The sequence below is a fragment of the Equus quagga genome, chromosome 20 (genome assembly GCF_021613505.1).
Source record: "Equus quagga isolate Etosha38 chromosome 20, UCLA_HA_Equagga_1.0, whole genome shotgun sequence".
Taxonomy (NCBI): domain Eukaryota; kingdom Metazoa; phylum Chordata; class Mammalia; order Perissodactyla; family Equidae; genus Equus; species Equus quagga.
Window position 1 is genome coordinate 9,924,453 of NC_060286.1, and position 14,548 is coordinate 9,939,000.

General features: G+C 36.8%; 1 protein-coding gene across 6 annotated transcripts in view; it reads left to right on the forward strand.

Annotated features, from left to right (window-relative positions):
* Nucleotides 1-14,548, forward strand: part of LOC124230766 (nesprin-2-like) — a 298,061-nt gene that overhangs the window by 125,088 nt on the left and 158,425 nt on the right. For all 6 annotated transcript variants that reach the window (XM_046647128.1, XM_046647127.1, XM_046647130.1 and 3 more), the window contains exons 33-42: nucleotides 4,841-4,999; nucleotides 5,643-5,804; nucleotides 7,892-7,993; nucleotides 8,947-9,147; nucleotides 9,724-9,895; nucleotides 10,420-10,532; nucleotides 11,664-11,866; nucleotides 12,324-12,443; nucleotides 12,542-12,833; nucleotides 14,071-14,222. In XM_046647128.1, the coding sequence (XP_046503084.1) occupies nucleotides 4,841-4,999; nucleotides 5,643-5,804; nucleotides 7,892-7,993; nucleotides 8,947-9,147; nucleotides 9,724-9,895; nucleotides 10,420-10,532; nucleotides 11,664-11,866; nucleotides 12,324-12,443; nucleotides 12,542-12,833; nucleotides 14,071-14,222 (1,676 nt within the window). The remainder of the gene's footprint in view (nucleotides 1-4,840; nucleotides 5,000-5,642; nucleotides 5,805-7,891; nucleotides 7,994-8,946; nucleotides 9,148-9,723; nucleotides 9,896-10,419; nucleotides 10,533-11,663; nucleotides 11,867-12,323; nucleotides 12,444-12,541; nucleotides 12,834-14,070; nucleotides 14,223-14,548) is intronic.

Sequence of the window (14,548 nt, forward strand, 5' to 3'; positions counted from 1 at the left end):
ATTCCCAACCCTGTGCTGCCAGTTTTCCTGATTTTCTGTGGGATTGTCAAGGGAGATATATAGTAAAAAAATGAGACCAAATGGTACTGCTTTATTATTATCTGCACAAATGGCCAGGCCTCAACAAATTCTCTAGTAAAAAATGGGTTCGAGCATGCAGTGTCCACAAGGCCTTTGTTTTGTCCGGATCTAAATCCAAATCTTGGAATCTTATCACCCTTTTCTTGGCTGCCCGGAGTAGCTCAGATACTGAGGCGGTGACCTGAGTTCTTCAGCTCATGTGAAGGGGGGTGCATAGTGCTGGTCTCAAGGAGCTGCAACTCTCAGCTGTTCAACAGGAAGGAAGCAACACGAAGCAGAAAAAAGAGCCCTATCTGTGTGTTGATTTTTCAGGCACACTGATCCTGCTCACTAGTAAATATGGTCCAGTTGGTGTCTTGGCATTTGGACAGCTTGGCAACTTTTTCTGTAGAAAAGGAAAAAAAGTGGGGCTAGACATTAAGTAACTTTGCCAAGATTATATGGCTAATAAATGGCAGAATCACTATTTAAACCCATATCTATCTGACTACAAAGTCATGTTTCAATCATCATAATATTGCTTTCCCTGAAAACGCGTTTGGAATATGTAAATGGCAGAAGTAAAAATTGGTTAACTGTGCTTTGTCTGTACCCCTTTCTCAACTGTAAAGGTTTGACTGCAAAGGCGTTTTAAAAATTATTAAAATAGCTGTAATTACCTTTGAGAAATGTATACAAGTCCAGGCTTTTCTTATTTTGTTAAGAATCCTTGTTTCTAGTGTGGTATCTAACATAGGGGCGCTTCATGTATTTGCTGAAATAATGGATTATTTTGTATGGAAGATATAGAAGTTCTAGCACACTAGTGTTTAATTCTTTTCTCAGGCGCTTTTATAACTGTCTGACAAAAGCAAACTTTAGTACTGCTTGTTAACGTAACTTTCAGTTAGTTTTGTGATGACTTGGGTACTGTCTTCAGGAACAATCAGTTTCTGTGGTGTGTATTGTCACGATACTTTGCACCCATGGCTGAAATAGGATACCACTGAGAATTTTTGTCCTTTAAAACCAAACCTGGGACATGGTGCCAGGTTTCCACTCTCTTTAATGAAAGAGAGAAGTGCGAAAGTAAGACTAGAAGCCTAGGATGTCAGGGGACTATACAGTTTGGGAGATGTCAGAGGGAGCCTGGTTTTCTTTTTACCCCTTCCATTCATTGTAGAACAAAGCCCACAATTCCTGTCAATGCTGAAAGTGCCGTCTCCGGCTCTTTCTTTTCTCCTCTCCCAGTGGTAGCTGTGTCAATGTAACGACAAGGTCCTTTGAATGTAGTAAAAATTAGGATACGTATATGTATTTTTTTCATTTAATTGAAGAAGCATTTGTTATGCTCCAATGCAAAGAGTCCTGAACCAGGAGAAAAAACACCTGAGTTTGCATCTCAGCTCTCTCTGTGTATCTGTCAGCATCCAGTCAGGAGGCAGAAACATCCCTAGTTATGTTTTTTCCATTTAAAAAAATTTTTTGTAATTTTAATTTTTTAAATTAAACTTTTAATTTTAAGATAATTGTGGATTCACATGCAGTTGTAAGAAATAATACAGAAAGATCCTGTGTACCCTTTACTAAGTTTCCCCAGTGGTAAAATCTTAATAAAACTATAGTACAATGTTGCAATCAGGATACTGACATTGATAGGTTCAAGATAAAGAACATTTCCATCACCACAGGGATCTCTCGTGTTCTCATTTTATAGCTGTACCCACTTCCCTCTTGCCCCCACCTCCTCACAAGTACTAATATGTTCTCCCTTTCTATAACTTGTCACTTCAAAAATCTTATATGAATCAAGTCAGACAGTAGGTAACCTTTTGGGATTGGCTATTTTCACATAGCTTATTTCTCTGGAGATTCATTCAGGTTCTTGCATGTATCAATAGTCTGTTTTCCTTTTCCTTGCTAAGTAATATTCCATGGTATGGATGCACCACAGTTTAACTTTTCATCCACTGAAGGACATCTGGGTTGCTTCTAGTTTTTGGTTATTATAAATAAAGCTGCTATAAACATTCCTGTAGGGGGTTTTGTGTGAACATAAATTTCTACTTCTCAGGGATAAATGCCCTGGAGTACAGTTGCTGAGTTGTATGTTAATTGTGTATTTAGTTTTTGAAGAAACTGCCAGACTGTTTTCTAGAGTGGCTGTTGCATTTTACATTCCCGTCAACAATTTATGAGTGATCCAGTGCTCCACATCCTTGCCAGCATTACATATTGTCCCTATTTGTTCTTTTACTCGTTCTGATAGGTATGTAGTGGTATCACATTGTGGTTTTAATTTACATTTCCGTAATTGCTAAGGATATTGATCGTCTTTTCTTGTGCTTGTTTGCCATCTGTACGTCATCTCTGGTGAAATGTCTTTTGCCCATTTTCTAGTTAGATTGATTATTTTTACTGTTGAGTTTTGAGAGTTCTTTATATATTCTAGATAATAGTCATTTGTCGGATTTGTGGTTTGCAAATATTTTCTCCCAAACTGTAGCTTGTCTTTTCGTTCTCTTAACAGGGTCTTTTGCAGACCAAAAGTTTTTAATTTGGTAAAGACTAATTTATCAATTTTTCCTTTCATGGATTGCGCTTTTGGTGTGAAAGTCTAAGAATTCTTTGCCTACCTCAAGATCCTGAAGATTTTCTCCTATTTTTTTCCTAAAAGTTGTATAGTGTTATGGTTGACATTTAGGTCCATCATCCATCCATTTAGACTTAGTTTTTGTACAATGTGTGGACTTAGGTCAAAGTTCATGCTTTTGTCTGTAGATATCCAGTTGCTCCAGCACCATATGTTGAAGAGGCTCTCTGTCCTCCATTGAATTGCCTTTGTCCCTTTGTCAAAAATCACTTGGGTGTATTTGTGTGGGTCCATTTCTGGGTTCACTATTCTTTGCCATTGATCTATGTGTCTATCTGTCTGCCAGTACCACGTAATCTTTATTACTTTTACCTATATGATAGGTTTTAAAATCAAATAGACTGATTCTTCCTACTTTATTCTTCTTTTTCACATGTTTTAGCTATAGTTCCTTTACCAGTCCATATAAATTTTAAGTAATCTTTTCTATATTTATAAAATAATATTGCTGGGATTTGAAAATAACTGCATTAAAACTGTATATCAGTTTCAGGAGAATTGACATCTTTACTGTGTTGAGTCTTTTGATCCATGAACTTGGTATTCTCTGCATTTATTTAGATCTTTGATTTCTTTCATCGGCATTTTGTAGTTCTTAGCAAATAAGTCCTATTCTTGTTTTGTTAGATTTACACTTAAGTGTTTGATTTTCTGAGTAATTGTAGATGGTGTTATATTTTTAATTTCAGTGTCCATGTATTCATTGCTAGTATAGAGAAGTGCAATTGATTTTGATATGTTTATCTCGTATCCTGTGACCTCTCTGAACCCACATATCAGTTCTAGGAGTATTTTTGTAGATTACTTGAGATCTCCTACATAGATGATCACATCATCTGCAAATAAGGACAATTTCTTGACACTTAAGATAGGGGGCTCCTTGTTATTGCTGGTTGTGGGTGGGAGTTCTGGCTCCCTACCCTCCATTGACAGCTTCCTGGCTCCTCCTTGCAGCTGCCTGCATGACCTCCATGGACATCCCAGTGGGGAGTGCTTTGTTACTGCCCGGCTAGAATGAAAGTCTCAGCTCTCTACCTGGCCTTCTCTGACACTATCCTGGTTGGGTGTGGGTGGGGCTCCTGTTACAGCCTGGTGACGGTGGAAGTCTAGGCTTTGCACTTAACCTTTGCTGGCTGGGTGGGGGTTGGGCCACAGTTTTTTCTGTGGTTTTTGGCTCTGGTGAGCAATTATTTTCTGAAAGTTTTCTGTCTTGCTAAGTTGACTAATTCTTCATTCTTTGGCTGAAGAGAGCGGGCTTTCCTTGGGGCCTTTTTTTGTCTGTGTCCATTGATATTACCAGGTGTTGGCTTCTCCAGCACAGTCTGGGAGATCTGAGGATTCAGGGAACTCATCGCCAGGTTGTCTTCATGAGCTGATGCCTCAGCTATTCCCCCTTCTTGAGCTCCCCACTTTTCAGTCTTCTTAAGTTTGTTTTGTATGTGATGCCCAGGGTTTTCAGTTGTACGTAGTGGGAAAGATAGGGAAAAGTTTGTCTACTCCATATTCTCAGAAATGGAAATCCTCCTAAGGTGTATAATTTTTAGGTTTTTGCTAATGAGAAGTCACTGTTTTCAAATTTTATATAATTGTTAAAATGCTCACGTAAGATTAATAAATTGAGTGAAACATTAGGATTATGTTAGTCAACAATCAAATTTTATTTTGGAGTCTAAGAACATTGGCCTTTTGATAATGTAGTGTTTCACCTTCCATGTGAGAAATGACGTTGGAGTTAGAATCATGGAAGATTAAACCAGAAGTCATATTACAGATGTTTTAGAGTTCTGTCTCTTCTATTCAGATGAGCACTTAGGTTCTTCAATGTTACAATGCTGATTCCTTTCACAGGAATCTAGGAACTATCATTTTTTATGCCATTGAATGGAGGTGCCTTTTTGGGTAGAATATTGTTTTGCATGGACAAAAAACATGGTTTTAGACCGTTATAAATATTTCATCATGCAGAATGGGAAGAAATTTGGATATAGGATTATTGATAAACCAGATGGCTAATAGTCTAAAATGTTTTCATTGAGAAAGTGGCACAATAAAAGCCAGTAATAGAATTGTGATTCTTACCAGTTTGTCTATGTCAGTATATCAAAACGTTTTGCATCTTTTTTACAGATTGAAATTGTCAAAGAAGAATTTAATGAGCATTTAGAAATTGTAGACAAGATTAACCAGATCTGCAAAAATCTACAATTCCATCTAAATAAAATGAGAACCTTTGAAGAGCCTCCTTTTGAGAAAGAGGCTAATATTATTGTGGATAGATGGCTTGATGTAAGTGATAATTTAATTGACTAGAAATTCCATTTTATAACATTAAGTTCATCTTTTCTATTGTATCCTTAGTATTTTTATCTATTTACAGAATTCAAAAGTGCTCACTGTAGAAATGTTCACATCATATATAATTCATAACTTAGGAATTGTCTTCACGCCAGAGTTAGGCACTGCTAACAAATGGGTCTGTAATCTTTCAGATATAAAAGTGCATGCTCAACTTATTTAAAATAAACTAGTTAATATATTACTCATCTGTGCAGGATATTGATGTTCAACTATATATATTTTTAATACATTTTTGGTGAGTGGTAATGACATTTTTAGGAGCTACAAATTAAGAATTTATCTGTCGTACTTTCTTGTATGTGGGTTTTAAAAAAGCACTTTTTATTTATTGTGGTTTAGAAATTAGGGAGACTGTTGCTTTCAGTTGTGTATAAGCTGCAGCATATCAAACAAGTTTTTTTGTAGAAAGAACTATGTGATATGTTAAAGCAAATTTTTTTTGTTGATGAATAAAGCAAAATATCCAGTAAAGATAAACTAAAATTCTACTTAAAAATAGTGTTCAACTGAAACAATGGTTCTCATACTTTTCACCATTGACTGTGTTATTTCTATTTTTTAATTGTGGTAGATAAATGAGAAGACAGAAGACTACTATGAAAATCTTGGTCGAGCTCTTGCTTTATGGGACAAACTTTTTAACTTAAAAAATGTCATTGATGAGTGGACTGAAAAGGTCCTTCAAGAAATGGGATTACATCAACTGACTGAAGAAGAAAGAGAAAAGCTGAGGGTAATTGAACAGAGATAAAATATGTGGTCTTTTTGTATACAGTTGACATTTTAATATTGTTTGCTTTCTTGAAGTGGAGTAGAGAAATCACAAAGAAATCTTTTATTTCTTTCATTATCCCTTGAGTACGACCTGAACTCTATCTTTTCCTTTATAATATCCAGGAAGATGTTAGCAGGTATTATTAATCTGGGGTTCACACACACACAAGAGGTTCATTGATAAAATCATCTTACATAGGGACAGTCACATCTTTATTTTCCTGAATGTCTGACTAAAAGGTAGTATTTGTTTCAATTATGAACATAGTCAACAAACATAATAGGATGAGCATTATGCATGACTTTGTTATCAAAAAAATCACAGATACTTTTAAATCGTTATCTGGTAGTTGCAACTATTCCCCTTATCACTACTTTGAAATTATGGTATTTAGTAGGTCCACTGCTAGACCTTGTTATTTAAGGTATTATTAAAGAGGCCTATATGTTACTATATTATAAATTATTTTTAATGTTTTGGTAACAGTAACCCAATGTAATTGTTTTCCTTTGTCATCCTACATAATTTATTTTATGTTTTGTTTTAAAAATATTATGCAAAGGGTCCATAGGATTCACCAGACCACCAGAGGGGTTTACAGTATAAAAAGGTTAAGAACTCTTGGCAGAAGCCCCATCAAAATGCATAATTGTTCCCAGGTGGTGAGTCTAGACCCAAAGGGTTGGCAAACTTTTTCTTAAAGGGCCAAATTGTAACTATTTTAGACTTGTAGATAATTTGGTCACTGTCGCAACTGCTCAACCCTACTGTTGTAGCATGAAAGCAGTCACTTATAGACAATACATAGATGCTTGAAAGTAGCTGGGCTCCAATAAAACTTTTTTTATAAAAACAGACTCCCTGCCCTAAGACCATTAACCCCAACTGTCATAATTTGAATTAAGCAGTTCTTCAAAAAAGATTAGAGGGGCTGGCCCCGTGGCCGAGTGGTTAAGTTCGCACTCTCCGCTGCAGGCGGCCCAGTGTTTCGTTGGTTCGAATCCTGGGCGCGGACATGGCACTGCTCATCAAACCACGCTGACGCAGCATCCCACATGCCACAACTAGAAGGACCCACAATGAAGAATATACAACTATGTACCGGGGGGTTTGGGGAGAAAAAGGAAAAAATCAAATCAAATCAAAAAAAAAATTAGAAAAAACATAAGGCTGAGTATCAACATTTGTGTAGAGTTTCAAAAAAGACTAGTTTCCAAATAGTAATCTCAGGTTTTGCCATTTGGAACAAATTAAAATTGTCTCTTTTAACTCTAGGAAGAGTTCTTTATAATTGCTTGTTTGTTTATGTATTATTAGTCTGGACTATATAAAATCACTATGTGGGTAGGTCAGAAAACATCAGTATTGGCAGTTATGTGTGGTTCAATGTAATATTAAAATCTATGTATGTGTGCATAATGACTTTACAGTATGCTAACTCTAATGCTTCAAATCTCATTTTTTTCTCTCATTTTGTCATTTTATTCACTTTTAAATTCACATATCCGTTTTTTTACATTTGGAAAAGATTTTCAAAATGTGTGGAGATTTATGAGTTTTCTAGGTATATGATGATAGTCGTGAAGTAAAACTATGGCTTTCTAAGTATAAATGAATTATCACTGAGTCACTTAAATTTGTCTTGAAGTACGAGTTGTTTAAAAATTTGAAATTAAGTATTAGAAACTGCCAGCCTGTGGGCCAAATTCTGCCAACAATGTGTGTGCATGTGTGTGTGTGTGTTGGCACAGCTTATATGTACACATCTATGAAATGTGATGCCTTTAGGCAGGCGCTGCCTTCCGGTGTGGCACCAGACCAGCCCCTCTCTATTGTCTTGTAGCTAGAATGCTTCACTCACTTGTAACATTTGCCTGACCCGTGAAGGCACTTGGGCTTGTAACTCCCAGGACTCTGTTAAAAAACAAGTGATTAGGGAAATTCAAGGCTCTCTTAATTTCTGTATATTAACAATAGCAATTGTGTGTACCAGAAAATAAAGTACAAAATAAAAAGATATTTTCCATTAAAATTGTGTGTTTTAGGAAGAGTTGCAAGTCCATGAACAAAAATCTTCAGAATTTTCTAAAAGAGTGGCTAAAATACAGTCTTTGCTTCAAAGTAGTGACATACCTCTTGAATTGCAGGTAAGAAAATTTTTATTTCAAGGTTGTGATTGAAGTACTCTAAAGTAACATTCATAAACCAGAATTCTAAGTCTTAAACCTAAAATAAAATTAGGATCATTACTTAATTCACCTATATTAGATTCCTATATTAAGTCCGACCAAATTTTTAATAGCATAGTTTATTATATTTGTTCCACTTTTAAGATGAATAATACTACTTTTTGCCTTGTATTCTCATTTCACTTACTTCACAGACCTCTTGTATGGAGGGGAGAGGTTGCTGTACTTGCGTGTGAAGTAACCAGGGTTTCCTCCTGAGCATCCTGGGCATAGGAAGGAGAATATGGCTCAATGATTCTAGGTTTCTTAATCCCTAGATGGAGAAACAGGGAGATTGTGACTTTCAAATGTGACTTTCCGTTGTGTGAAGAGATCTGTGACAATTTTATTTAGATTAAAGTGTAAGGTGGCTGAATATGAGCTCTGGAGTCATACTCTCTGGGTGAGGTCGTGACTCTGCTACCTACTAGCTTTGTGATCTTGGGCAAGTTACTTAACCTTCTGAAGCCTACATTTTGTATATGAAGTGCTTACCATGATGCTGCGTACATAGTAAACACTCAGTAAATGCTGGCTATTTAATTTTTCTGTGTGTTTCAATATATTTTCTAATGAGCCCCATGAGATAGCATCTCAGTAGGTGTGCTAGATAAGACTTGTTTTAGAGAGAAGGATTCAGATTGCTCTTAGAAAAAAGTCGGGATGTCAATTTAAGTTTTTTCATGTTACTCTTTTTCTTTACAGGCAACATTCGAGTTGTTATATCAGTGATGTAGAATTGGAAGTAGAGAAGAGTTTGTTTCACATTGAAGTGAAGCAAAGTCTTAACTCATTCTCTAGCAATGTGCATTTATCCTAAAATGTGGTTAAATAAAGTTTGTTACAATCCTTCTTGTGTTTCATGATTTCAGGTCATGGAGTCCTCTATTTTGAACAAAATAGAGCATGTAAAAATGCGTTTAACAGGAGAACCCAACTACTGTGCCCTCAGTGGCAGCCCAGCTGAGCTAAGGGAGGATCTGGACCAAGCCAAGACCCAGATTGGAATGACGGAGTCCCTCTTAAAGGCCCTGTCTCCTTCCGACAGCTTGGAGATCTTTACCAAACTAGAGGTCCTGCCCACTTGCTTCTTTTCTGTGGTTCAGATTTAGTTTCACACTTATTTCTGGTGGTCTTGGCCTCTTGAGTTTAATAAAAATCATTATAAAAAAATGAAAGCTTGGGAAAAAACTCAGAAAAACACTTTGTGTATGTATTTGAATTGCTTTGTGGACAGTAATCATTTGATATTAAATTGTGTTGCAGGGGCCAGCCCCGTGGCATAGTGGTTGAGTTCCGTGCACTCTACTTTGGTGGCCTGGGTTCACAAGTTTAGATCCCAGGCGCAGACCTATACCACTCGTCGGCCATGCTGTGGTGGCACCCCATATAAAATAGAGGAAGAGTGGCCCAGATGTTATGTTAGCTCAGGGTAGACCTTCCTCAGCAAAAAAAAAGAAAGAAAGAAAGAAAGAAAGAAAAGAAATTAAATAACATTGCGTTATACATTTACTGGCTAAGAGAAAGTGAATCCATCCGATAGATAATCATCTAGATTTTTACAAAAATAATGGAGATGTATTATGCTTTGTGCCAATTGAGTCTTTTTAAAGACTTAATATTTTTTTTTTGTTTGTTTATATATTTAGGAGATACAACAGCAGATTTTACAGCAAAAGCACAGTATGATATTACTTGAGAATCAAATAGGTTGTCTGACTCCTGAACTCTCTGAATTAAAAAAGCAATATGAAAGCGTCAGTGATTTATTTAATACCAAAAAAAGTGTTTTGCAAGATCACTTTTCGAAGTTACTGAATGGTGAGTGCAGTGTATCTCTTGCTGTGTTTCTGGGACTCTTAAAGTGTGAATAAGGACTGTGAACACAAGGCTAATTAATCTAAGCTTCACTTACAGATGGTTGCACAGATTTTATTCAAGGAAACAATATTCATACCATTTTTTTAGCTGGGGGAACACTCACTGATCTACGCCTTTCATCAATACATCTATTTCTTTCACATGACAAATCGTTACTTCATGAAGGAAAGTCACCAGGGTCCTAGTGTTTGACCCTCTTTCTGTGGTCGGTGAGTCTTGGGACGTGCCTGTGAGCAAGTGTCTCTGGGTGTCCTCTGTGCTTGGAAAGGAGGCTTAGTGTGGAAAGTACACCGTGATTACCTTCTCGGCTCTGTTAGCCCTCAAATGTGGGTTTCAGCTTATTACTGCTTTACATAATGACTTGTACCCATGGCTTGGGAAACAAGTTTCCAGATCTCTTGCTTTAAGAAGGTGTGTGAAGTCTCCCTTGAATGAATACAGCTTTTGTTTTGTTTTTCCTCTAGATCAGTGCAAGAACTTTAATGACTGGTTCAGCAACGTTAAAATGAACCTTAAGGACTGTTTTGAATCATCAGAAACAAAAAAGAGTGTGGAACAAAAGCTACAAAACCTTTCTGTAAGACATATATAAATTTCAAAAAAAATTTATCAAGACTAGAATACTGGAGGCGTAGACCTGTATTTAAGTAGATAAGATAATAATTACTTTGATTTACTGATTTCCCTGCATAGAATATTTCCAAATAACCTGACTTCTTTCCAAATATTTTGAAACTGTTTACTGGGTAAGGGTTCGAGGGACTTACACAAGTTTTATTTTCACACCTATTCTAAGATGCTATTTAACTTAGTGTTTGCTGGTGAATTCAGTTGTGTTAAAATCATGTTTGATAAAAAATAAAGAGTACTTAATTTGGACTTTGAAATCCCTTTACTTTCTTGAAAGAGGTCTCTTGACTTTTTGTCTTTTGGCAGCCATATTTCTTTAAAAAATTGTTCTTGAACTTTTAATGCACTGCTGCTCGGAGTGTAGTGGCCTGAGATAAAAGGCAAAGTGCATGGGGCATGTAAAATGCATATTGCACCCTTAAAGCTTGATCACTTTGGGGTAGATTATTTAGTACTTTCGTTTTGATGATAAGACGTGCTCTCAAGCTTATTGACGGCATTAAATGCTCTCTGTTTGATTTCTCGCTTTTATGATGCCTTTCTTTATTGACAAAATTGCCTTTCTTCTCTTTTTTATAGTCCCGATTCTTTTCTTTTTTGCCTTTAACTTCGCCTACTGCATGAGCCTCAGCAATTGATACTCAAACTTTGAAACACAAACATTGAAATAAATTTCTGATTTGGACAAAGTTAAATAGAGCACAGTCCATTTAGTTTTACGTGTTGGTTACCAGAGGGAGCAAGTATTTAGGAGAAGCTGAACGGAGCCGGGAAAGAAAAATGCAGCGTTCCTGGTCCTACTTCTACTGATCTTCATGGTGGCACTGTGTTATGTTGCTTAATGTAGTTCTCAGAAAGTCAGATGCAAATGCATATGTACACACACATTCTAGAGCTAATGTAAGTCATCTTTTGTTCATTTGCTTTGGAGGTAACCATATCTCCATAGCCCTTCTTTTGTACAGGATGTTAAGAAGATGGCATGTCTATGTACTAGCTTGGACAAGTGTCCTAGGAGTGGCAGAGACCATACTTATGTTTGCCAGTAGGGCATAATTGACTTTTTGTCTTTCTTAAGGATTTCTTGGCTCTTGAAGGAAGAGGCAGTAAAATACAGCAGGTGGCATCTGTGTTAAATCATGTGAAGAAGCATCTGCCCAAAGCACATATTAAGGAGCTTAACAGTTGGATTGTAAGTCAAGAAAGTGAATTAGAAAAAATGGAGTCCATATGCCAGGTGCGAGCAAAGGAGCTTGATGATTATTTGCAGCGGCTACTGAGGTAGGAAATAAAGGTGATATTGAAATAATATATTTTCCAGTGATATCTTTATATGTCCTCTGCCTCAGTACAGCTAGCATTAGGATACAAATACACACAAATTTCACAAATAGAAAGCATACTTTAAAATCCAAGTTTGACTCTAGGAATATAGAAGTTTGGAGAGTTCTTCAAATTATCCAATATGGCAGAGGTTCAGGGGAGAGTCCAAAAATGTTTTCTGTTTGTTTGTTTCCTGTTCTTTATGATGCATTTGTGTAGCTTATTGTTTTATAGAATCCCACTATAATACAGGCTATTATTATTCAGATTTTAATGTTACAAATTAAATTTTCTCTAAAGAATAACAAAAATATATAGTAAAAACCCAATTGGCTCACAAGATTAATGCCAGCCTTCTCTTCAGATAAATACTTTTTGCTTCTTTTATCTTCTAACATGTGGAATGTTCTTTTAGACTCCAGGATGACCATAGAAACTTGAGTAAGTGGTTGACTAATCAAGAAGAGAAATGGAAAGAAATGGAAGAATCAGGAGAGAAAACTGAGCTATTTGGCCAAGCTCTAGCCAGAAAGAGGTATAGCTAATCTCATATGAAATATATTTCCTGGGTATATGATTTCTTACGTGATGTCATGGCTCCTGTAAACTTTCAATGATATTTGGAATTTACAGGGAACAGTTTGAATCTATGGCCCAGTTGAACAACTCTTTGAAGGCATATGGGCTTACTGAAGAAGAAGAAATAATAATGGAATCCACACATTTGACTGATAGATACCAGACATTATTGAGACAGTTGTGTGAAATTGATGAAGACAATAAGTTACTTCCTGCTGAGGACCAGAGCTTTAAAGATCTTGCACATGATGTAATGTGTTGGATAACAGGGATTAAAGAGTCCCTTATGGTTCTGAATTCATCTGAAGGCAAAATGACACTTGAGGAGAGAATCCAAAAAATAAAGGTATAACTGTGGAAACTAAATTTCAGAGGTCAGAGTGAACTCTAATTTTGAAAAGATTTAGAGGAAAACTGCGAAGATTTGTTTCTTAATGGAAAATAGGATCAGTGTGGAATGGTTGAAGAAATTCAAATGACTGAGCTTGCAAAAGAGAAGGGCTGTGAGGGATCTAAAGTTATTTTAATGCATGGAAAGGAGAGAAAGTATTTCCTCTCTGTGAGGGCAATGCCCAGTTATTGTCCATCTTTACTGAGTACAGAAGAATTGAAATAAAGACAATAAACCAGAGCTGCAGCAGATGGGAGCTTGCTAGGTTATGAAAAGAATACAGGTCAGTACTGCAGAGGCATCAGCCATGTCACCGGCAGGGCTGGAGAGGAACTCTTCTTCAGAGAGGATAAGTATGGTCATAAAGCTTATTAGATACTGAGTGGATTGTGGAGGCCAAGGAGATCTCAAGCTCCCTTGAGCTGAGTTTTTATCTCTTTCTTTTCTTACTTTTTAAGGGGAGGGTGAATAAACTTCGCTAGTTAAAAATACAGGGGACAGAAGCATGTGTGCTTAAAGGGAACTGGAGAGAATCGAAATCTCGTTAATCGAAGCATTGTTAGAGGAAGAAATGGTCAAGAGTAGGGAGCTTTAAGGGTGGGTGGGATTTACTGAAGTAATCGGAATCGGTTGAGATTATATTTGAAAGATTTTCTGGACAGGGTGAATCTTGAGTAGTGTTTCCAGGAAGGGAAGAACTTGATTGTTCAGAGCAAAGGAGGGAAAGTGAAGAACAGAGAATGGGAATTAATTAGGTTGTGATAGAGAGACCAGAGTTGACATGAGGGACGCTGCATTTCCCTTTGGGAAGCCGAAAGTCCAATTGTGGGTGTATAAAAGTGTTTTGTTCAGGTTGTTACCCTAACTCTCCATTTATAAATAATGGAGTAGATAGGAAGGAGGATTTGCCAGGTTTTTTGTTTGTTTTTTTTTTGGCATACAATTTATTTGAAAATCAAGAGGAGAGCAGGAGTGCACTCAGATTAACCCAACAAATGTTTACTGAGAACCAGTTCTGTATAACATGAAGGAGATCTCTTTGTCTTTGAGGCATAAATAAAAATGAAAGAGTAATTTTGAAATCTACTCTGAAGTTAGAATCTCTGTATAATGTTTATAAATAAAGAGATATCATATGTAATATCCCTAAGCAGTACGAATGAGATGATAAGCTCTTTTTTATTTAATTCAGGAAATCATTTTACTGAAGCCTGAAGGGGACGCTAGAATACAGAGAATCATGAGTCAGGCCGAGAGCAGCAAAGCTCCCTTGGTTCCACAGACCCTTACTGATATCAAGAACCAGTGGGACAACACGCTCCATTTAGCCAAAACGTATCTAAGGTAAAGGGCATGCCTTCACCACTTTTGTGGTTTTCCATTGCACAGTGAAGCCATAACAAGTATGTTTTGTCTGCCTCCTAGATTTGGATATAATATATCTATTGGAGAAAGTCAGTAATGTCAGGGGCATCGACAATGTCAAAGGCAGAAACAGAGGAACAGTTCTCTGGATCAGATCCAAAACACACTGTCGTCACTCTGTGGCAGTGTTTGCTTTGGCTGGTGCATCAACCTGTCCGGTTCTTGGCAACAGATTAACATTGTCTGTCATTCTATCTTCAGCACTCCGCTTCAGCACTGTAAAAACCCCTTCCCCCACACAACCT